This window comes from Anopheles coustani, chromosome 3 (genome assembly GCF_943734705.1).
Source record: "Anopheles coustani chromosome 3, idAnoCousDA_361_x.2, whole genome shotgun sequence".
NCBI lineage: Eukaryota > Metazoa > Arthropoda > Insecta > Diptera > Culicidae > Anopheles > Anopheles coustani.
Window position 1 is genome coordinate 70756552 of NC_071288.1, and position 24794 is coordinate 70781345.

General features: G+C 43.1%; 4 protein-coding genes across 4 annotated transcripts in view; 3 read left to right on the forward strand and 1 right to left on the reverse strand.

Moving 5' to 3' along the window:
• Positions 1 to 7213: 7213 nt before the first annotated feature.
• Positions 7214 to 12442, forward strand: LOC131266204 (arylsulfatase B-like). Its single transcript, XM_058268604.1, has 5 exons — positions 7214 to 7327; positions 7442 to 7831; positions 8647 to 8899; positions 9004 to 9161; positions 11570 to 12442. Exons 1-5 carry the CDS (start codon positions 7214 to 7216, stop codon positions 12440 to 12442), a joined length of 1788 nt encoding a protein of 595 aa, XP_058124587.1.
• Positions 12443 to 17625: 5183 nt separating this feature from the next.
• Positions 17626 to 21122, forward strand: LOC131266210 (arylsulfatase B-like). The gene is made up of 4 exons (XM_058268616.1): positions 17626 to 18138; positions 19111 to 19524; positions 19606 to 20630; positions 20981 to 21122. The coding sequence occupies exons 1-4, from the start codon at positions 17626 to 17628 to the stop codon at positions 21039 to 21041; spliced, it is 2013 nt and encodes a 670-aa protein (XP_058124599.1). The 3' UTR covers positions 21042 to 21122.
• Positions 21123 to 22686: 1564 nt separating this feature from the next.
• LOC131260576 (ER membrane protein complex subunit 10) lies at positions 22687 to 23758 on the forward strand. The gene is made up of 4 exons (XM_058262337.1): positions 22687 to 22814; positions 22906 to 23166; positions 23233 to 23523; positions 23594 to 23758. Exons 1-4 carry the CDS (start codon positions 22743 to 22745, stop codon positions 23663 to 23665), a joined length of 696 nt encoding a protein of 231 aa, XP_058118320.1. The 5' UTR covers positions 22687 to 22742; the 3' UTR covers positions 23666 to 23758.
• Positions 23722 to 24794, reverse strand: part of LOC131260574 (large ribosomal subunit protein mL64) — a 37480-nt gene continuing 36407 nt past the window's right edge. The window contains exons 2-3 of the mRNA XM_058262335.1: positions 24319 to 24712; positions 23722 to 24239 (exon numbers count right to left, since the gene is read on the reverse strand). Of these exons, the coding sequence (XP_058118318.1) occupies positions 23776 to 24239; positions 24319 to 24691 (837 nt within the window). The 5' untranslated portion in view covers positions 24692 to 24712 and the 3' untranslated portion in view covers positions 23722 to 23775. The remainder of the gene's footprint in view (positions 24240 to 24318; positions 24713 to 24794) is intronic.

Consider the following 24794-nt stretch of genomic DNA (forward strand, 5'->3'; position numbering starts at 1 on the left):
GCTGGTTAGAATAGGCCACCCAGTTCTGTTTTAAACGTCAAGCTGACCAAAAACTTCACGCAGCCGAAGGACTCACTTTACTATACATGGTGCTATGAAGTTTTCGAGCACCGAATGCCAGTGGCATTCCCTTTTCCCCTTTTCCGGTGTTTTCTTGTTTTGTTTCTAGTTTTACTTCAGTAACTTCCTTCCAGTAACGCCTGCGATAAACGACTTCATTCCATCGCACCACTTTCATGTGGTTTTTCCAGCGTGCCAGACACTTTTACTTTCACATTCAAGCTAACAGAAACTCGCTACCGGAAAATGGAGAATCGGCCGCAGTGAACAGGAAGGAAAACAACATCATCCAACTTAAAACAGTATGTAGTAGTGTGTTACTTCACAATTCAGTCTGTTTATTTTTCCATAATAGACGTTCTAATGTGCTAACTAACAATATAAATAGTGCCATGTTACTCATTAGTCAGCTCTTGAGGCAGATTTTCGATGAATTTGTCATCATATTTAATTTAGTAACTTCAATAAGATACAATTTAATTTTATTTTTATATTAAATTTTTATCAAATATACCAAAGCTTCATCATGTATATATTGGTTTTAAACACTAACTGTTTAGTAAACATTATTCGATTCAGTACTTGCAAGAGAATGCAAGCGAACGAACATCTTTATTGTTTGTCTCGTAAAAGTTTCTCGTAACGGATATTGGGAAAGTCTTTTTATCCCTTAACGCCTTCACTATCGTATACTCTCATCGTTCAAGGTCGACCTCTTCATTGCGAATCCTCCTATCGCGCGTTTCAATGGTGAAACGGTACATCTATATCGAAGTTACATAACGTCTGTTGACAATGAAGACAACTTGATTATCACAACGTAAAAAATACATCACAGAGATGGGATAGTTACATGGTAAAGCGAAAAGGATGGTAGTCTACATCCACCATAACATGCACAGTGGTACAGTAATTTCCGTTGAGCACATAGACAGCTAAAAATATGTAATATTGCCACCTTTGCTAAAAAACTGAAACCCCGTTCCAGATGTCCATGACGATCAGTTTGTATCACATGATTTATACGAAGACACAAATAATATTTTATTTATTATTTATGGTATTACGAGCGTTTGTAGAAACAAATAATAATCAGTAAACTAATGAATAGATTTAATTTCTATTCTACGTTTCACAGACAATGATCTTCCGAAATGTGTCTTGTAGGGAGAATGAAGATAACATCTACGATTTTTTTACTATCCTCATCCACCAGATTTGCAGATTATTGCAAGGTGCGGCCACTTCCTTGGTCCGTAAACTTATTACGGTATCGTTAGGAGCGATTGAATTAGAGAGTTGGCATCCACGAAGTGATACGCAACGTTCATCATATCCTTTAAATGTACTCCAGCCAAGTAAAATATAAATTTAAGACTGTTTGAGATAAAAATTAAACATCATTTCAATAGTTTATATGTATTAAGTTTAAAGGAAATGATTTAAAGGATGATAGGAGTAAATGTATGAAATGTATGTGAGAATGTAAACTTTGAATGGAACTAAAATTGAAAATAATCACTTTTCTTTATTCACATTTAGAAATTTAGAAAAGAAAGCGTTTGACTGTGTTAGCATTTTTTTTTTCAGAAAACTGCCATCTCTACAGTCTGGGAATATACACACGTTTCCAACCTTTCACTTATTCTTTCTTTTCAAGCAATTTCTATTTCTTTAAGGACACATACAAATTCAAATTTCTTATGTCCACTCTTTTCTCTTTATTCACGATATTGTAAATTAATAGTACTTTAATGGCTTCTTTCGCCACGTTCAATCATATGTTTGTTCAGTCGTTCGATGAGTTTTTCTGCCTAGTTTTACTATAATTGATTGCGAATCACTTACAAGAAAAAAAAAGTGTCCGATAACCTTATGCAGCAACGGATAAAAGAATGAAAAATTGCACTTCGTGTAAGTCAGTATAGATATTAAGAAAGAGGATTTAATAAGTAACTAAACTAATACTTCTGTACTCTATTACTGTAATACTGCCAATAATTTACAACTTGAACTTGCAGACGAAACTGATTCTCGGAAAAACAACACGCTAAAGACACGTTCAATTCGAACGAACGCTGAATCGCTACTGAAGATCGGTCGGTTCACTTCATCGCAAATATCCTCGAGGCAACGATACGAGCTCGGCACCAAACACGTTACCAGGCGCCTCCTTTACGCAAAACCAAATCGACGAAACCGTCGTAGAGTGGAAGAAAAGATGGAGCATTTAGCCTGAGTGAGAAAAACATGAAGATACCGAGAAGCGAGAAATAGAGTTAATGCTATCTCCTTCCGAGTTGCCGAGTTTTCTTGTCGGAGTTCGTAGCACGTGTTTTTGTTCAAAGCCGACCGGCGCACGTGAACACGGTAAGCACCAGCTACGATGATGATTCAACGAAACATGTCCCGGTTGCAATGCCACTAGAGAGCCTCTTTGCTAACCTGTTTGCAGAACGCACCTGTTTAACGGTGGTCATCTAAACATCATCCACACCGACACTGCGTCACGCATGTTTGCCGACAAGTTGGGGTTTAATGCACTTGTATGCTGTTGGTTAACCGCATGCTCTATTTTCATCAAGGAGGCTGCGAGAAGGACCTACTGATGACAATAAAGAAATAATCCACACTTAAAACTAAATTCTTTTAAGTTCTAACTTAGGGATTTAATTCATTTATGTTGAGGTATAAACGCTCCGTTTCAAACGAGTCTGATTTGTATTATTAAAAAAAACTAAGCAGCAACCTTTTAGAAAGATGGGCAATGGTTACTCGATTAAGTTTTCCTTAAGTGATCGACAAACCCAAATCGAGAATTTTTATTTTATGGCTAAGATCCTCTCGAAACAAACACATGTTCATTCAACAGCATTCAATATTTTTAAATATCACATGTAAAGTCCACGAGTGTATCTATCTCTTCCACTATAGTAAACGGTCAAACTAGTTTATATTAACAACTGGTACTTGTCTGCCATACAGAGGCAACGTGAGGAATGATATCATAGAAAAATTAAAAGAACATTCCAAACATTACCTCATCGACGTCGACATCCATCATTTGATGGTATCATTCTATGCTGCACTCTCGTGCACGGTACGATTCTGTCGGCCCACCCCACACACATACACACTCCAACCGCAAACCGTTTACTTTTGCTGCCAACAGCTATTACATTTCAGGAGCGTAAAGCGAATCCCATCTCGCCCAACATGTGTGGCTGGAAGAGATGGTGTCGGAGCATCCGGCATACCAATCCGAGTGGAAGACGAACGATAAAGGTGGAAAAACATAACATAAGTAGCCGCACGGCAGGGAAAATCCCCGGCTCGGGGAAATACAATCAGTGTCGAAACGGGTTTGCATTCGGTTGAGTCCATCGGTGGTCATGGTTGGCTCTTGTGCTGCAAGGGAAAATGCAACAACATATACGTATGCTTATTGTTGCTATGCACATGATTTAGGTTAGGATTTAGAAAATAGGATAAAATAAACTGTCAATATTATTCTTGTACTTTAATCTGTTCGTCAACGCCAGAGTTATGGTATGTTTGTTATGGTAAATGGTAGTTGATGTATTTGATATTATTACTACAAATAAAGCACAAACCGGCACACTGTCTGGAGGCATATAAACAAACGGGGAGTAATTATTAACAACGCAAACCGCAAGCTAATTCACCCATCATATAATCTGCTCAAACAAAGCCACCACCAGTTAGCCGCCGGTTCCATTTTGATATGAAACTGGTACAGCTTCAACCAAGGTCAACCTTCAACCGGCCAACCCGGAGAGAGCACCCGGACTCCCGAGCCACCGGAACGCCTTCCATTAAAGCTGTCGATAGTAAAGGCGTCAAGGTTTGGTGTGAGGCACACACAAACCTTCTACCTTGCCTTACCTCCTCGGGACCCTGGACTTGATTTATATTCCAGGGTTCGTGACGCGCTTGGACAGCAGTTGAAATCTAGGTGTCCCCCGTAGCCAGACGAGGGGGTAGGATTTGCAGAAACTGGGCCAAACACTAGGTTTCCGTTGCCAGCGTGCATGTGATAAAGTCTCGCTCGGCTCAAGTTCCCAAGTCCGACGACCAAACGGAATGTTTGAAACGCCCGAGTACATAAAAGTGAACTGAATCTGATAGTAAAACTGGCCATAAGTGTTCGACTGGTGGTAGACCATGGTCCGCTCTGTTTTTTTTCGGCTGTAATCCACCATCCGATTACGTCCGATTCCTTCCTCTGCCATGCGCAATCATCTGTGAGGCGTATGATAATGAAGCCTCCACCACAAATTCACCCGGAATGAAAGTGAAGCGTTCATGTGAAGCGTCTGACCGAAATCATCCCCATTTGCATACTGCCTCCACTGTCTGCTCCTCCCTCCCAGATCCACACATCCTTCACCGGAACCGAGCCTCATCACATCCATGGTCGCCATATTACATTCGGATTCAAACCGAAATTGAATGGCAACATGCTTCCGCTCTGCTATCCCTCCTAGTTATGAATTCTATTTGTTCTTTAGTGCCCGAAGCATTTCCGATGTCCGCTCGCTTTTACGTCGGGGTTTTTTTATATTATTCCCGAATTTTCACATCCCGCCCGGTGGTTGGAATTTGAAATGGAAACCATTTTTTTTTTACACCGAACCAAATCTCCTCAAACATAAACGCCTGCCGCTTTGAGGACTCCATTATGATTTTTTATTGTTTCAGCCGGGGGTTCATTTTCTACGCGACTTGCCGGAAGGATGCACCAGGATTGGGGGCTCGTACCAATAATTCGCCGGCAACCACTTGGGCACGTTCGGTTTATGGATTTCGTATTGTACTCGCAGAGTACATGTGAACAACCATGTCGGACTCCCCTTCCGTGCTGGGAGAAGGCATCGATCGGGTTTGAACGGCATGGGCTGTACGTGGTTTTTATTTTTAATCGGGCACCCATTAAGTAACCAAATTCGCGTATGCACGTACGCACGCACGCATGGAATTACCGCCGGGCGGAATTGTCACTCGCTATAGATTGATTAGAAAAGGAGTGCAGCCTCAAAGATGTTCCCTCCAACGAGTTTTAGGATATCGCTGTTCGTCACGTGCTATATTAATTTAACACACAACGATAACAAGTTCAAAATTAATTTAACAGACATTTCTGCCGGGAAGTGTTTCAAGAGAAAGTAGATGCATTTAACAATTACAAGGAGAAAAGACCATATAAAAATTTCATTTTCGCTTATCAAAAGAAGAATCTTGGTAAACTTACCGATTTTCCGCTTGTATAACGCTACCTTTTTTAACCACGATTATTGTTTTGAGGAGCAGTGGTCCTAAAATAAATAGATGAAAAATACTTTGTGAAGAAAAACTCGAAGCATAAAATAATTGGAAAGAATAAATGTACACGGTTCGAGAGAATTGTCATACATTTTGAAAAGTGTGAATTCAATAGAACCTACAGGGTGGAACAGGAAAACTTGACGCAATGAGAAGTTATTATAAGAAAAAGTACAAACTACGTATGAAGACTTTGTGGCTTGTTAAATGATCTTATTGTCATATCATTCTAACTCTTCCTTACTTCTAACTTCCTTATACGTGTTTTTTTTAAATCAAAGAAATTGATGAAATTGAAGAAAGATTGGATAGATTATGGATAATACATGAAAGAAATGACAAAGAATTGTAAAAAAAAATGTAAGAACATAAATATCTTTATCAAAATGCGCCAATCATACGGGATTGGTGCAATAATACACGCGAAAATATGGTTTTTTGATTCGCAGTCTTAAACTGTGCGTATACAGTAAATTCGAACAAATTGTTTCCCATCTTTGTTCCACAATATTTAGATAATTCTTAACAGAAAGGAAAAAATACCCGGGGATTCCTAGACGGAACGATACCGAACTTAGAGAGCAATTGGTTGGCCACCATAATTTTATAATGCGCCTGGTACTAAACCTTTTTTTATGAAGAGAGTAAATTAGTCGTTTCATATAATCGGTACAGTTACATCCATCAGTGTATCTTTAAGCTTTTTTTTTTTGAAAATTGTTAAACTAAACGACAAACAATACGTCGTTACAGTGCGAATTTCCATTCCTATATTTCGCAAAATGAAGTTCAAAAATACGCCACACTAAGTAAACTAAGAAAACAAATGAAATATTTTAATAAGATTCAAATGGAGTTAGTATTGGAAACGTGAGCTTATTTTATATAACTTATTCGTTTCACTTACGTTCACAACTGTTGGTGAATAGTTAAAAAAATTGATGATTATCCGTTTCGGTGGTAATAAATGCTAGTATTTACACCGTACACAATAAGATTTCCCTCGCAATAACTGGAAAACTGTCTGGTTCTGTTATGAAATAGTGATGCGAGACAGCACAATTTTATTGCTTTACACATAATAGTTAACACGTTTATCTCCCGTCTACCGTTCCATTAGCCAGAGCAAAAAGGCGCCGAACGGCATCCTCATGGTCAATTGCAGTAATAACAGTTACAGGAATCTTCGTCGCCGACATGCGTATGACGCCGGGAGCTGTGTAAGTAAGTGCTGCATGCGTACCTTCCACACGTGCTCCCCCGTTTCCAATCGCGAATCTGCCTTGAACTTGAAACCGAAACGTCCCAAACCGGCTGCTCGCGTTCTCGAGCACAAGAACGCCCGACAACTCCCTTTGTGCGCTCGTTTATAATCAGAACCAGCATCGAATCCGTCGGTGGAGTGTGCCACCAACCCCATGCGGTGCAACGGTGGGATTGGGCATGGTCATGACTTTTATAAAAGTGTGCCACTCGGCGTCCGCCAACCGTCAGTCCGTCGTAAGCCTTCTCGGCGTGCGCACCTGTTGCATACATCAGTCGCTGAAACCGGGCGCGATCTTGACGCGATCGCAAACAGAAACCCGCAAACTCCGGCGAACACAATAGGCTGTCTACCCGGAAAGTGTTGTGCCTGTTGTGTTTATCTGGCGGGTGGGAAGCAGAAGGTGGCCTTAGTTGTGCAAAGCTCTGGAAGGGTCTACCCCAACCCGCGGCAAATCGCCAATTATCGGTGTTATACAATTCAATTGATGAAATCTCAGCTGATTGAAGTGTTTGCTAGTGGAGTTACACGCGACCATCCATTACGATGAAGCTGGTGACGTATATCGTGACCGTGTGGTGTGGTTTGTGGTTAACCGTGGACGGCGACACCGGCCACTCAGAGCGGCCCAACATTGTAATCATTGTTGCTGACGATTTGGTAAGCGTCAATCCTACATATAGCCCCGATATAAACCGGTCTGGTCCTGCATGGCGAAATCAAGTTTTTGGCAATCAATTTGTGATAAAAAAAAAACAATCTTTTTGTCGTCAGGGTTGGAATGACGTCAGCTTCCACGGATCCAATCAAATACCGACCCCGAACATCGACGCCCTGGCGTACGACGGTATCATCCTGAACCGCCACTACGTACCGCCGCTTTGCACACCGTCGCGGGCCTCGCTCATGACCGGCCGACATCCGATGAACATCGGCATGCAGGACCACGTCATTATCTCCGACGAACCGTGGGGACTCGGGCTGGACCAGAAGCTGATGCCGCAGTACTTCCGCGAGGCCGGCTACCGGACGCATCTGGTCGGCAAGTGGCACCTTGGGTTTTTCCGGCGTGCGTACACCCCGACCTTCCGGGGCTTCGATTCGCACTTCGGGTACCTTGGACCGTACATCGACTACTGGGACCACAGTCTGCAGATGAACGAGGTGTGTAAGAACCGAGCTGGAAGACGAAGATGTTAACAAGTTAATTGCTGTATAAATGGCTTTGAGGGTGTCTTTGTCAAAGAGAGGCAGAAGATAAATGCAAGGAACCTTGTTGATTGGCATCGAATGCATTCAGTTTAGTTTGCGTCATCCAGTAGGAATTAGATAATTATTTGTGTTTTGTTTACTCAAGCATAAACTCGAGAATAACTTGATCCTCATTGACAAATCAGCAACTATCATTTTAACATTCATTACTAAGTGGATTTGGTTGTTTGGCGCGTTTGGATCGAGCATCCTTCCCTTGTTTCGAACCAATGAATGTTTATGCATTTGTCGTTTTTAATCTTTTTTCGTCAGCAGTCATAAACCTTGCAGCGGGTACTGATGCATTGTGATGAAAATACTCTTGCACCTAAATTGAACACTTTATACAAACAACCTTGAGCTGCACCCAGTGTTACCTAATTAAAAATTCACATTTTAAGCACCACCATTTGCAATCCAGGCAATGGAGGCAAAACTGAAAATTATTAACCCGCATTTCATGGTTGAACTGTTTCAAAAGTTTTTATTATTATTATTCCATAAGAACTCTTTTCCTTTAAAAACGATGGAATAGCTTAAAGTAAAGATAATATTTTATCTGAGGCACTTAAGTTTGCTGACAGGTGAATCAACACTTTAGAGAGTCTATAACATGTGCGTCCGAAGTGACGAAGCCACATGCCATTTTTAAACCAACGCTAAACCCAGTTTCCAGAATTGTTCGGGTTATAGAACTATTGCATTTAAATATTTAATCTCTTCCACAGACATCGGCCCGGGGTTTGGACATGCGGCGCAACATCGACGTCAACTACAGCGCGAAAGGCACTTACGCGACGGATCTGTTCAACGACGAGGCGGTGCGACTCGTCCAAGCACACGACAGGCAGCAACCGCTGTTCCTCGTACTGACCCATCTGGCACCACACACCGGCAACGAGGACGATCCGATGCAGGCCCCGCCGGACGAGATTGAGAAATTCAACCATATCAAAGATCCAAACCGAAGGATATTGGCAGGTGTGACGTTGGGTTGGGCATGCCATAGTTGACAGTCCTTGAGGGCGCATGAAGTTGCAATGGGTTGTATCAAGGTTTTTGATTTTGATTATCATCCATTGCAGCTATGATTTCGAGAATTGATGCGGGTGTTGGTAAAATCTACCGCGCCTTGGAGCAACGCCGTATGCTGGAGAACACCATCATTCTCTTCTACGCCGACAACGGTGCTCCGACGGTTGGAATCCACGCAAATTCTGGCTCTAATTATCCGCTCCGTGGCGTAAGTGTTCAATCAATCCATTTTTTCCTTCTACCCATACTTAACATGCACTTAATTGAATTCGGCTTAACAATTTATGCTTGCCCTAATATCTCACTAACTTTGGGGAGATAACATAAATTGGATGCACGGAAGTAATTTTACATTTTAAGTGCACCCAAACCTCAATAAGACAACCAAAGACAAAACCTTCCTCGTTGACCTTCACAAGCCAGGCATTTTGCATTTCCTAATTTTGAGAGCGAACTGATAAGACCAGCTTCTTATCATTGGCGTAGCAAAAAGAATCACCCTGGGAAGGTGGAGTCCGTGGAGCTGCCCTGATTTGGAGCCGATTGCTTCCGCGCAAGGGTGTCGTGTCGGAGCAGTGGATTCACGTGAGCGACTGGCTGCCGACCCTCGGCTATGCGGCCCGGATCAGTATTCCACCGCCGCTTGGGGCCAATGCCATCGATGGCCACAACCAATGGAAAGCGCTTCAATTTGGATCGGCGAGTGGACGATCGGTGGTGATGAACAACGCGCACGAAGAGTTCGTTTACAGTAGCTACATTAAGCGTGGCTGGAAGTACGTCAACGGATCAAGCATGGAAGGGAAATATGATGGCTGGTTGGGGCAGATCGACGGCGCGGAAGGTTTATCCGCCGATGAGTACTACGAGCGGCTTATTTCCGCGGACAACATTGGGTCATCGTTAAACCTTACCCGGGATCAGGTGGAGGAAACTCGCCATGCTGCCACAGTGCAGTGCACAAACGAAATAGACCAGACAGCATGCGAGCCGCTCGTAAGCCCGTGTCTCTTCAATCTAGCGGACGATCCTTGCGAACACACCAATCTAGCCTCACTGTACCCTAACTTGTTGCGGGAACTCGAGTCTGACGTTCAACGCTACAGGGAACGTGGAGCGCACTCTCGTCGAAAGTCGGCGGATAGTAGAGCCAATCCAGCGTTGCATAACTACACCTGGACCTGGTGGCAGGACGAGCTAACCGTGCGACCGCCCTCTAGTGGACCTGTGGCCAGTTTCATTGGCGGACTTCAAAATCTAGTCACCTTTTTTGCATCATTATTTTCACATCAATAAGAACAAGACGATTCAGAAAAGAGCAAGATGAATTGCCTTAAACAGACTTATGATAACCAAAATATTTCAACATCTGAGAGCCGTCCGATAAGTATTTAGTTTACAAGACTATTTTGTTGACAAGTTTTTATTTAGTATTTTAGCTCGCCCTTCAGATGCTTTCGTAGCCTCTTAAGGTTCTTCAAACTGGAAAATTTACCGACCTTTGTGGTTTCGTTACGTTTCCAGCGTGGCGAAATCTTGTAGCTTCCGCAAAAGTGTACAAGCTCGGAAGCCGTTGTTTTATCGCATTGTGCTTGCCATTCCTTGACCATTAATGTGATGATATCCGTAAACAATTTATCGTCTTCTTTGACGTGCGTACTATACTTTCTCCATATGCGAAATTTCTTGTCCCTTCGACTCGCTCCTGGGCAAATTTTTTTCCTCTTCTTGGAGTCTGTCTACTTATTTCTTTATTTATTTTTTCTACCTTGTATTGTTAATATTTTTTTTTTAAAGTCACTTTCTTTAACTTTTTTTTTGTTTTAAAATTTTTTTGACCTGAATGCAGCTTCTCGGCTCTCTTTTTCACCTCAAGTCTACCTTCTTCAACTGGGGCAGACGAAACCTTTCGTAACTAGCTTATATTTAAGTGCTTCTACGCATGACTGGTGGAGTGCCTAGGGCGATGTGCCAAGTCGACAGACTCAAAATGCGTTCTGTAGGTCTCCAAAATAGACCTCCGTGGCAGCGATAACCTCCTCATAAGGCTAATTACTACTCAACGAGTGACTTTTTAAAAAAACGAGTGGCAAAAAAAATCTAAATTTGGAAAAAATGGAACCAATTCCATGAAGTAAAGTCCACCAGATAAACTCCACCGTGTCACGAAACGACAAAGAAACTCCTTCGAATTGTACTTATGCTCTGAAGTTGGTTCACGGTTGAGTTCGATTTGGCCGAAATTTTGACAGTAGCTACACGATACTAAATTTCTCTCTTTCTTGGTAAGGCTGTAAGGCTAAATACTTATCGGACTCCCCTCTTACATAAGATAAGATTAACAAGTAACATTACAATAACAAGTTTATTTAAACAAAACTAATGTCGATTCTATGCATAAAGGATTAACAAATAAATAAACTACTAAACCACTTTCTTACTCCCTTGTACTTCATACTCTAGTTAACCGAAGACATACATTTTTGTAAGCATTAACATTCATTGGATAAATTGATTGACGTTTCAAACAGCACACTCACCATAAATTTATTGTGTTTTGTTTGAAAACAGTGATAGAAACATTCAAATATATTATTAACACTTGAATTGTCGCAGCAAAAATACTCACCATGGGAAGGTGCAGTACGTGGAGCCGCCCTCATTTGGAGTCCCCTACTTCCACGCAAAGGAGTCGTCTCGGAACAGTGGATTCACGTGAGCGACTGGCTGCCGACGCTGGGATTCGCCGCCGGAATCACCAACGGCATCCCCCAGGGCAGTGCTATCGATGGTCAGAACCAATGGAACACGCTGCTATCGAGTTCCGCGAGTGGACGTACCGTGGTGATGAACAATGCAGACGAAAAGTTTTCTTACAGCAGCTACATGAAGAACGGCTGGAAGTATGTGAACGGGTCAACCTTCAAGGGCGTCTTCGATGGTTGGTTGGGGCTTCTGAGCGACAACGATGATTTATCTGCCGAGGATTACTACACCTGGCTGACTGCTCCAGGAACTATCGGGGAGTTGATCGGATTGTCGCGTGATCGCGTGGAGAAGCTCCGAAGCTCAGCCATTCTGACCTGTCCAAACGTTCTTCAGGAAACAGTTTGCAAACCGCTCGAAAACCCCTGCCTTTTCAATCTCCTGAAGGATCCGTGTGAGCAGCAAAATTTGGCGAGTGCACATCCGGACATTCTGGCAGACTTGCAAACCGATGTTCTGCACTATCGACGAAGCAGTGCGCGTCCTCGGAATCAGCCTCACGATGGTAGGGCGGATCCTGCCTTATACAACTTTACCTGGACCTGGTGGCTGGATGAGGTGGATTCGCAACTATCTTCACACTATTTCGTTTTCATTGTGGCAACAATTGAGATCGTACTAATTGTGACAGTTTTAATCCTTTTCAAACGAGTTTATACACCTCCTAGAAGAGATTCCTATTCGATTGAGGAAAAACTTAACAATATTAAAGATACAAAATAGTTGAATGCATCAAAGATTTCTCAAATTTAGTTGTAGAAAAAAGGTAGCGTAATTCTTATGAATAAATTGCAACATCCTAATTACTAAATATCTCACTTTCTTCCAACTATAACGAACCGTGTTACTACTTAAACAATATTCTCACAATTAAATTAAAAAAGTTTATTAAAACTCCATCGAGCCTTTTACACCTTTTTAAAAAATTTGGCTCATTTTTAAACATTTTTTTGCTCCGAGAAGTGCATTCAGGACGCTGCCACCGTTCGCCAGGTCGTCGATGTTCGGTATCGATGTCTAGTAGTTTGAGTTGTCGAAGTCGTTGAAGGACGTATCGTCCGCCATGATAATGATGATGTTCGGGGGGTAGAGTTTGGATAGGCCGGGAATCAAGCTCACCACCAGAAGGGTAACGCTAAGAGTGATCATTATGGCAGTTTGCATCTCAGAGCAAACGTCCAATTGATATTTTCCCACTACCGTTTGATCGTCGTGCACAATCTTTAAAATCTGTGTCGAGATAGGAAAGAAAATGAAAGTATGTCGAAGTGAGTTATTTGTTGTTCCCTACAAGCTCAATGATCTTCCGAATAGCACAGATTAGATTTTACAATGACGTTTTTAAGGCTACACTCTGTGACAACTCTACTTAGATAAGGCAAAACGGTCCCTACCGAAACAGAGGGACACCAGGGCGCGTGTAAATGTCTAGATGGAACTGAAAGGATTGCAAACGCTTGAGACAGACACGGACCTCACGACCTGGCAGGTTCTACTCGCGGCGTAGAATTATTGCGATCCACATCCGCAAAAGTTTAGCAACGAACTGAGTAGTGTCTTCTTGGTGGCACACAGAAATTGACTTCATTCCAGCGCCTTTAGCTGACGGAAGATCGTTTCGAGCAAACGTGAATAGAAGTTGTTTATAGAGAGCTCGAGTTATCGTTTAGTACAACGAAAGTTATTGTTTAGGACGCTGGCGATTGTTTCCTGTTCTGTTCCGTATAGTACACATAGTTTTGCGCCAATGCTACGAGCATCGCTGTAGTGTACTTTTGTTTATCAGGTTACACCGCGGCAGACTTTAAACATTTGGCCACCCCTAATCAACCAAAATGCGAACAACTCAGTCTTTATCCAACGGGTTCCCTCGAAATTGGAACAATCATTTGCTTTAGGTTTGTTCGTTGTGAGGTTTTTGGCTTTAACACTAGAATCTAAACAGCGCTCACTTTGACCGTAACGCCCGTAATTTTCGATTTCAATATTTCGAAAATGACTGAATATTTTTTCAAAAAAACAAGACATTTCTTTGAATCTAAAGCTAATTTTAAAACACCAATTTCAGATTTCCCTGTTGGACCAGTTCCGAGAACCAAGTTGGCCGCCCCTAGAATGCTTTTTAGCAGTAATTTTGACCGCTTTTTTTGACACGCTATATCTTAGCGTGGGTTCGAATCCCAACCCGGAGACCGAAGCCACCCTTGTACGAAAGGACTGGCTATCCACGTAAACAAAGGGAAAAAGTCTAGTAAGTCCCTAAAAGAGCAGGCATGACCAATACGATCGTTACGCCAAGAAGACGACAAATTAAAAAAAAAAAAGATTGCCCATGAAATGGATCAAATTGACGAAACAACATATTTTCTGCCAAAACTCCCATCTAAATAGGTCAGAGCTTAACTTTGTGAACAAACACAAACAATCCTCCCAAACAGAACGTGTCCAGTTGAAGATTATGTAGTTTTATAACGCTCGTAATTGCCCAGTAATGAAATAGCGAAAGAATCTGCAATATGTTGCTTGTTATTTGTTTTCACATGTAGGTTACATAAATACTAAGATAATAAAGGCTGTAAAACGTTCCTTATCTACGGCTCCGAATTGTTTAAACTCAACAAATAGTGCCAAATTTAGATTATGTGGGTCATCGCTCTAGTGACTTCAAATTATCTTCCATGAAGCTTTCAAAAATTATATCTTCAAATTTTGTTTCAAACTACTTAAAATATAAAATAGGAATTATTTAAAAAATTACAAAAATTCGAATCAGAGAAAAACACAAAACTAAGTTTTAACAACAACTTCGTATGGTTGGTATGGTACATTACTGTCGCACCATATTTCAAATATTTGTAGCAATATAGTTCCACTCATAGATATTTTCATGAAGATTTTTTTTTTAATCTGGAAGTTGATTTTTGTTTGTTGCATGTACAACTTGTTGCTTGCGTTGTTCACCGATCGAGTCACAACGAACCAAATAAAATCATCTGGTATTTGCATTTTTTAACACGGAATTAAAAAAAACTTTATCATTGTAATGGTAGGTCTGCTTTTCGTGCCGTACTGTTCATTTAATCTGAACACCTGCCCAACGATAATAATTGGGAAGCACAGATCAAATTAAGATGGCTATCAAGACGTAACATCAATCAAAGGTGTCTTGTGAATCAACTCCGTCTTCCCTGTTACGTTACGATGACACGTTAGATCATTCTCCGTGAACAAAGACGTTGACTTACAGGTTTATTATTTGATGTTATACGATCATTTGTGGCCGTAAATTTGACTTTGAGTTACTCAACGTTAACGTTTTACAAAGTCTGTTTTATTAAGCACACCCCTGTCAGTATGCTAGAACTGGCACAGAAAAAAAGAACCCTTTTGCTGTGTGATGATAACAAGCGTAGGGCTCCATCGTTCTACCCTGTCAATTGTTTCGCTCGAGCACTACTCCTAGTACGACGCCCCATCATCACGTTCCGGCTCGATCTGACACTCCATTGTGAAGCTATCTGTTCCAGCGACCTACTAGAACTGATCACGGGGGATTCTGGTTTACGATAGTAAGTGAGTCTCGGTAGCTCACGTTGTACAATACAGAAGTTAGTGTATTGTATTGCTTCCATTAAATTTGTATAGCTTTGCATACCACAAGTACCGCCCGGGTATTCGACCGTCAGCAGACGCTGGAAATGTAAATTATTACCTTTTGTAAACTCTAAATTGCGACGACCAGCACCGTACTGCAGCTAGGCAAACATGGAAAAACACAGTCGAACATTCAACACAATTGAGAGATTTCACAAATCGACGGAGTTGTGTTCAATTGTCGTGTAATAGGAGCAGGTTGAAATAAACGAAAAACTCATTTGACCAAAATTGGGCCAAACTGCATGTATTCGGCAAAATTCGTTAAGGTTCAAAAGATTTTTTAATAATAACTGCAAATATAAGAAATAGCCTCGCGTAAATCATATCGTTTCCAAATTTAAAACAACCACCTTCACTCTCCTCCCTTGTACGGTTCTTCCAATATTGTTTCGTTTGGAATTGATTCATTTCCTGGTGCCCTTATCGATCAATTGGTCAATCAGTTGGCCTGCGGAAGCTGCCACCATGAAGTGGTTGATTAAGTTAGCTTCGACCAGAGGGAGGAAATTCTAGTCGTGCTTGGATTCGGTAGCAGATTAAGAATATGCGACTGAAGCTTTATGTTTCATGTAACTTTAACACATTTCTTATCAAAGACAGTCAAAGACATCAGAAAAAGCCCCTTTCGTCGGCATAGTCTATTTAAAACACGCCCTGAAACCGTATGCTACCCTCATTTAGGAAACAATCATTAAATCTAACATGATTCATCGGTACACCTTAAACCAGAAACAACACAAGGAACAAACCCAGAGCAAATAATTGTTGCAATTTCGTATATTGGAAGGAACCTGTTGGACACAGTCTGAGTTGTTCACATTTCGGTTTAAGAGGGGTGCCCAAATGTTTAAATTCTGCCGAGGTGTAACTAGATAAACTACAGTACACAAAAGGAACGTCCGCGACATTGGCGCAAAATCATGTGTACTATACGCAACAGAAACGACTCCCAAGCGAGAACGTTCGTTGTACTAAACGAGAGATAACAGAGCCCGCTCTGAACGTCTTCAATTTGCGTTTCCTCAAAACGTTCGCCGACGGCGCCCGCGTCTTCCCGCAGCTAAAGGCGCTGGAAGGGAGCCAATCTCTGTGTGCCACCGCGAAGACACTACTCAGTTCGTTGCTAAAGTTTCGCGGGTGCGGATCGTAATAGTTCTACGCTGCGGGTAGAACCTGCCCGTTCGTGTGATCGGTGCCTGTCCCAGGCGTTTGTGATCGTCAGTGCGCCTTTGGAAGAAATCCTTCGAAGCGATCTGTTTTTCGATAAACTACCAAGGTAGTCCAATGTTCCGGCAATCATACGGCAAACTAGAATTAAAAAAAATGTGTTAAACGATCTCGGATTTATCGTTATTTACCCAGGTGACAAAGTATATGCTTTACGTGAAAAAAATACCTTGGACGAAAGCTTACTCAACCGCGGAGGTTTTAGAACAAACAATACATACCAAAACATCTTTCGCTTTTGAGATAAAGTAAATCCGGTCCATGGCCTTTCAAAGGCCGTTATCATGTTGTCAACTGCATTTTTGTTTTACGAAACGTTTTTAAGGTCTCTTTAGATCTCGTGCTCTCACGAGTAAGCTACTCCCAGGCAGGATACCATCATCTGCTTGCCGTTAGGAATAAAATCATACCCATCGTCTCATCGAGTAATAGAAACCGCTTCGCACCAAATGCAGCCAGTTCCGAACGAACAAACCGTACCGGGTAGTCGGGCAGCAACGGAGATGGAACCAACTCTGCGAGGGTAACGCATATCAGCGGGCACCGCCCCTCTGTCCTCTTCGGTCCCGCCTGCCAAGGGAACGACACGGTCTCCGATCTGATAAAGTATAATTGCTTTATTTTGTTTGTTTATCACCGTTTATCGGTATCTGCAAGCGATCGTGTTGTGGCACGGGATGGTTTTATTTTACATGGACGTTTGTCCTTCCCAACCGAGTGACTGTGTATGCGCGCGCATTGTTGTTTTGCCCTGGTGTGACAGTGTTTCGGCAGGGATCGTTTTGTTTTATCTAAGTCCAGCAGCCGCAGAGAAGACCATCACCAAGTGTAGTCTCAAATCTAATCAGTGTTTTACAGGAGATCATAGAGCTTGTAGGGAACAACAAATAACTCACTCCGACATACTTTCATTTTCTTTTTCCTATCTCGGCACAGATTTTAAAGATTGCGCACGACGATCAAACGGTGGTGGGAAAATATCAATTGGACGTTTGCTCCGCGATCGGCAGAAGCGCCCTAGGATGACCGCTCTTGGCACTACCCTTCTGGTGGCGACCGTGTTTGTTACCCTGACAGTGACATTCGCCACCGGCACCGCGTACCGAAGACGACCCCACATCGTCATTATCACAACGGACGATATGGGCTGGTACGACGTGGGATTTCACGGCTCGAACCAGTTTGGGACACCGAATATCGACGCCCTGGCGTACGACGGCATCATCCTGAATCGGCACTACTCGGCACCCCTGTGCACGCCGTCACGGGCGGCCCTGATGACGGGCAAGCACCCGATGAACGTCGGCATGCAGCACTACGTGATCGACAGCGATGAACCGTGGGGACTCGGGCTGGACCAGCGCATCATGCCCGAGTACTTCCGCGAGGCCGGCTATCGGACGCACATGGTCGGCAAGTGGCATCTAGGTTTCTTCACCGAGCAGCACATACCGACAAACAGGGGTTTCGATACGCACCGCGGCTACCTCGGACCGTATATCGACTACTGGAACTACGTGAACAAGATGAACAGTGTAAGTACGATCAGCACATTTCGCGGAACTTGTGTAGTTGAACAAATTATTTTTATTTTGCTTGTACAAATTGTGAAAATATTATTTTGATAAAAGCTGTTTTCACAATGTATACTTCTTGATGGGATTGTTTTTAAGAATATGGTACGAAATAAAAAAAAAATGCAAGATAGTACATTCAAATTTCCGGACAAACTAGCACAAACGGGCTCTGTTATTGACAGAACACAAAAAGAACTTTATTCATTTTATAAAGTAAACTGACTCTGTCATTGTAACACACCAAGGTGATCGAGTTTACGTGCGCTCAATTCACGATCGTTTTTGTTTTATCGTTTTAAACTGCCCATTCACGAATCACATCCTTCTGGTACCGGATCACAAATCTTGTTTTTGTGAAGAGAGAGCTAGTTTTTATTGGTCCAAAAATCTGTATTATGATTGTTTATAGCGCCAAAAAAAAACATTGAGAAACACTGGCTAGAATGTTTGAACGATCATTCTTGTTTAGTGGAGAGATCGGCTGAAGAAAACCTGTTCACAGATGCAAGGCATATTTTGAAGCTAATGATTAAGCACAATAGGGGTTTTTTGTCTTTAACTTATATATATATAATCTCTGGAATCTACACATGGTTATACGGCATTTCCATCTTTTTGGCAAACGCATAAGTGCATCTTTTCGACCATTAAAATTTTGAGAATTTCAACTTGAAGATCTTGCCATATGTTATCCCCAAGTAGCAAGTAGGATATGAACTTGGTACATTTTTAGCATTATCATGAATTAGTTAAATTGCTGTTCATTACCTCTCTTCTACAGATCGTTTCTGTAGACAAGAATATGGTTTTATTTCTGTTGCCCTAAATGACATTCACCTCACGCCGCTCTTGTTATCATTACTTAAACAGAAGAATCCATAAAATACTAGCCGTAAATGTACTTACCTTTCCTTCCGCATTGCTTTGTAGGGCACATTTGAAGGCTACGACATGCGGCACAACCGTGACGTCGACTTCCAAGCCAATGGGACGTACGCAACCGACTACTTTACCACGGCTGCGCAGGATATCATTGCGTCGCACGGTCCCGACGGTGCTCCGATGCTGCTGGTCATGCACCATCTCGCCCCGCACGCTGCCAACGATGATGACCCGTTACAGGCTCCCCAGGAAACGATCGATCGCTTCTCGTACATCCGGGACAAAGCTCGTCGGACGTACGCCGCCATGATGTCGAAGGTGGACGATAGCGTCGGTGCGGTGTATCGCAGTCTAAAAGAGAACGGTATGCTGGACAACTCGATCATTGTCTTCATGAGCGACAACGGAGGTGCCACGAGGGGACTGCATAGTAACACCGGGTCGAACTATCCACTACGCGGGGTGAGTTGAAGTCGACGACTGGATTGCTAATCTCTTTGATGGGCAATAATTTATTCATGCGTTCGTTCGATTTCCTTCTAGCAAAAAAATTCTCCTTGGGAAGGGGCCGTAAGAACTGCCGCATTCATTTGGAGCCCTCTGCTCAAAGACACCCAACGTGTTTCAAACCAATGGTTCCACATTTCCGACTGGTTGCCAACGTTGGCCTCCGCCGCCGGCGTCCGGGTTCGCCGCCCGTCGGTCACCGACATCGACGGTATCGATCAGTGGGAAGCACTTGCCTACGGAACGGGTAATCCGCGGCAGAGACTGATGAACAACCTGGACGAGATATTTGCCTACACCAGCTACATGGAGGACGGTCTGAAGTACGTGAATGGCAGCACCCTAGGCGGGGCCAACGACCTATGGTACGGTGAGACGGACGAGCTTGATAAACTGCCAACGGATGAGGAATATTTGGCCAGCGTAATGTCCACTCCCATCGCTCGGGCGGCCAACCTGGACGCGAAAGTGATCTCGTACCTGCGCCAGCACGCGCAAATCAACTGTGGCAACGAGGTTTCGGGCAAAGTGTGCAACCCGCTGGTGAAACCGTGCCTGTTCGACATCATCAACGATCCGTGCGAAATGCACGACATATCGGACGAGTGTCCGACCAGGCTGCGAGAAATTCAACAGCACGTCGAGTACTACCGGATACGAGCGGCGAAACCACGCAACAAGCCGCACGATTCGGCAGCGGATCCGAGCAACTTTGGAGGCATCTGGAACTGGTGGCGTACGGACGAGTCTAGGCAGATGAATGATGAATCACACGAAATGCCACCGCCACCACACCCGTTGTCGAAGGACACCCAGCTCTTTGTAATTATCCCGATAGTAGTAGTTGGAGTTATCTTTGTAATTGGCACCTTGCTTTATCTTTCGAACAAAAATATTATTCAATTGTGCTGCAGGAAAAAGAACACCACTTCCACTATAACCAGCGAAATCCCCACGGATATGAGCGGCTCCGGTTTCAAAACGACCACCGATTCCATAAAGACTACCGATGCTGCGATTAGCTCGAACATCTACGTCATTAGCGATAGGGATATGGACAGGTAACGGCACCCAATTGGTCTATGGTAAATTTTCTCCTCCAAACGTAACATCTGCTAACAAGAGCTATCCGCTCAAGGGCTAAACCGGGAAAACTGCTATCGGTTACTTACCAAATGCATCTCTTAAACTGCTTATACAACAAAACTAACCGGGTGGGACTGATTAAATTATGTGTTAAACCAAAGATAATATAACTTTACTGTTTTACCCTACTACCGGTGTTAGTATAATCCGAAACCTATTATTAAAACAAAAATACATACATGAAATTCTCTTTGAGTACTTTAGTTGGACACGCTGAAACCGATCATTTCCTTCAATAATGGAGAATTTGTCGTATATTTTGCAGAGCACGGAGAAGACTTTCCCGTAGTACTGGATGTAGTATCTCACGGACGCCACTAGCTTGAAGACTGCACAGATTCTCGAATATAGCCTAGTTTTCATTTACAAATAAGCATCAATGCAAACTGGAAAATAAACTTGGGGTTGCCAAGGAAACCATTTCACTTGCACAGAAGATACTGCATTGAGTTCACCAGACAAAAACACTTTAAACATCCGAAGGAAAGGAACACCACATTACGATGCCTATTGGGGAGGATAAGTATTTTTGCAAACGGTTCAGAACACTATCAAACTGTCACTATTGGGTTCAAAAATTTATTTTGTTTTTGGTAAAAGAGTAAATGAGGCCCCGGCCGCCATGTTTTCGATCGTGGGTACACCTCTTGTGGACGTTTAAACTGAATGTATGCAATTGGTGATACATTAATTCGTTAAATTCAACCTACGAGTATTTGAATCGTAGTGTGTACCTTTAATTTCGGCTACGCAATCAACCTAGGGGTGCGGTATGAGGGGGGCCCACGGGCCCCCCTTATTTCTCAAAACTATAACAAACTCTCTTTTTCGGTAGACCTAGCGCAGTCCGCTCGCTGCGCTCGCTGCGGGCGCGCCGCCGTTTCCAACTCATTTCTTCGACTAAACTCATTGTTTCATGCTGTCCATCATGTGTGGTATAGTTTAGTTACTAGTAACTTACAGTAACTTAACATGTAAAAGTATATTAACCCGCATTCAACCTCCACTGCGTGATTAGTTTAAACCGTTATGTTCTTTTAAGCGAACCGTTAGCGATCAAATATTTGAAAAGTATGCATGCGTCGCGCTTTGCATAGCTTCAGGCGCTTAATGTGAACCAGCAGGAAGAGGAGAATCTAGCCCGGGGCCTCATTTACTCTTTTACCTTGTTTTTAAATGATATACAGAGTAAAATGACTACAAGGGTTGTTGGTAAAAGAGTAAATGAGGCCCCGGGCTAGATTCTCCTCTTCCTACTGGTTCACATTAAGCGCCTGAAGCTATGCAAAGCGCGACACATGCATTCGTTTCGATTTTTGAACGCTAACGGTTCGCTTAAAAGACCATAACGGTTTAAACTAATCACGCAGTGGAGGTTGAATGCGGGTTAACATACTTTTACATGTTAAGTTACTAGTAAGTAAACTATACCACACATGATGGACAGCATGAAACAATGAGTTTAGCCGAAGAAATGATTTGGAAACGGCGGCGCGCCCGCAGCGAGCGAAGCGAGCGGACTGCGCTAGGTCTACCGAAAAAGAGAGTTTGTTATAGTTTTGAGAAATAAGGGGGGCCCGTGGGCCCCCCTCATACCGCACCCCCTAGGTTGATTGCGTAGCCGAAATTAACGGTACACACTACGATTCAAATACTCGTAGGTTGAATTTAACGAACTAATGTATCACCAATTGCATACATTCAGTTTAAACGTCCACAAGAGGTGTAGCCACGATCGAAAACATGGCGGCCGGGGCCTCATTTACTCTTTTACCGGGTTGTTAAATTAGATTTTTTTGTAAAAACAGCAAAGGGGATTATTTGTGGGTTGAAAAAATATTTGTAATTTACGATAATCTTTGAATTTCTTTAGCCAACAAGGGCATGCTTCAAAGAGCCCCACTGTAGCTGTCAAACCATTAATGTCAAAATAGTACCTGCCACGGCACCTGTTTTACACTCCTTGGCCATTGGGGAGAACAGGCAATTTTCATCTGTTTTGCTTTTGCCGCAACTAAAGTGCAATCATGAATTTGTTAATGAAACTAACGTTAGTTGTTGCTGTGTTTTCAGTAAATATATTCTACTACGTCAAGGCGGTAAGTACGATCATTCAAAACGCATGTGGGTTGCAGCGAAAAGCGATAAGAACCACGAAACCAATGGTTATCTTTTGCAATCGTCACACAGAACTCCCTCGAGTATGATGGCTGGCTGAACATTGCACTATATCACGCGCTGGATTACGACGAACCGAACAAATTCACCCTTCGAGGCAACGTTACCGTCACTAATCGCAACACTGGATTAGTGTCGGTGGCGCAAGAACCGCTCACACTGCAAGATCGAAACAAACTAAAACGTTTAGCTCAGGAGAATCGGCTTTACCGTCTGGAGGCACACGTTTCCGATTCAAATGGTGTAACTAAGTTCCTTACGTCTTCGAAAGCGGTATGTATAGCCGATGATCTGCAAATGACCACATTAAGGTACTGACCGTTTTACTTTTCGCTGCAGTGTGCGTTGGCAAAAGCTCAACTGACCGACGTATTGTGGGTATCTCTGGACCACTCGGGAACGGTGACTGCCGTTACGCAGTCCGTGAACAATGGTAATATGGACCATTGTAGAGACCTGTCCAACAGCGATGTTGACGTGCTGGACGAATTCAATACCGATGTCTACGTGAAACACACGGAAAATGCACCGATCCCGGACACGGCCAGTTTCATTCAGAAGATGGAACGAGAACGGGAAGCAAGAGAACGTGGAGATACCAAGGATAACCGTAGCTTCTTTGCGAAATATGTAAGGGTCTAGCGCTCTATTGTGGATAATGTCTTGTTGGACAGATTCTCACCTTTGGTTACTTTTTCAGTGGATGTACCTCGTTCCAGTGGTCATATTGGTACTGATTTCCTCGACCAACCCCGATGCTGGACAACGTTAACCCAAGATCAGCAGATGTGGCTACCGCTTTAATTTATTTTTAGTCAATTGGAACCCAAATTAAAGAAACGCGCGTTTGCTATTCACTAACGAATGACCGTTCGAGTTCATTTATTTCCTCTGTTCGTTCGGCACCTCAACGTCCGCCTCCAGTTCAGCCGTCTTCTTCTGTAACTTTTCCATCATTTTCTCCTCCTTTTCCTTCCGTTTCGCCTCCTTCACCTTCTTGCGATCTTCACGCTCCTTCTGCGCCAGCATCTCCTGGAAACGTTCGTCCCGTGGGTCCACCTTGAAACCGAAGTGCCGCCGGACCTCTTCCACCAGCCGATCCTTGCGTTCTTTGGCTGCGCGGGCTTCCGCTTCCTTCTTTGCCATGCGTGCGTTAAGATCCGCCGTCCATTGGTCTAATTTTTCCAGCTTCCGTGCTATCTCCACCTCACGTGCTTCCACTGCGGCTTTTTTCGCTTTACGTGCGGCAGCATTGGAGTCCATCATTTGCTTGAGCGAAAAGGGAAATGCAACACGCTCGTATTCGGCCTTTTCGTAAGCTTCCTTTTTGGTTGGGAAGCATATTCCTATTAGGAAAGGAGTAAAAAGAGGTTTATAAATTATTATGAGTCAAAAACTGATTGAACATTGACCAAATACACTTACTGGGATCAACACGGCTTCCCTCAAGGCCGTACCGGCCGAGCATCATTCTCTTGTATTTCACCGTTTCGTGAATCCACGATTGTGACTGTTCGTACGGAAGGGTATCGTGGAGCATGTGTCTATGTTGAGGTAACAAACGTGATTTGTTCCGGATGGCCCCAAGACGAGCCTCCCGTGCTTCCATCGTTTCTGCATCGTCGTCCACAAACGTTACCGGCACATCTTCTTCAGCAGCCGATGTTTCACTCTCCAGCTGTTCTGCTTTCTTTGATGCACGTGCGCTTCCGAGCGTTAAGGAACGAATCAACGTAAAGCATTGGCTGGCGGCGCCAGTGGGCACGGTTCGAATGGGTAACATTTTGATAGAAAACATTTCATAAAAATACTCTATCCACTTTCCACCCGGTTTCACTGCACCGTTGTTGTGTAATTTCACGCTACTCGCAATGTTTTGGTTCGAGTATTTGCCAGTTTGA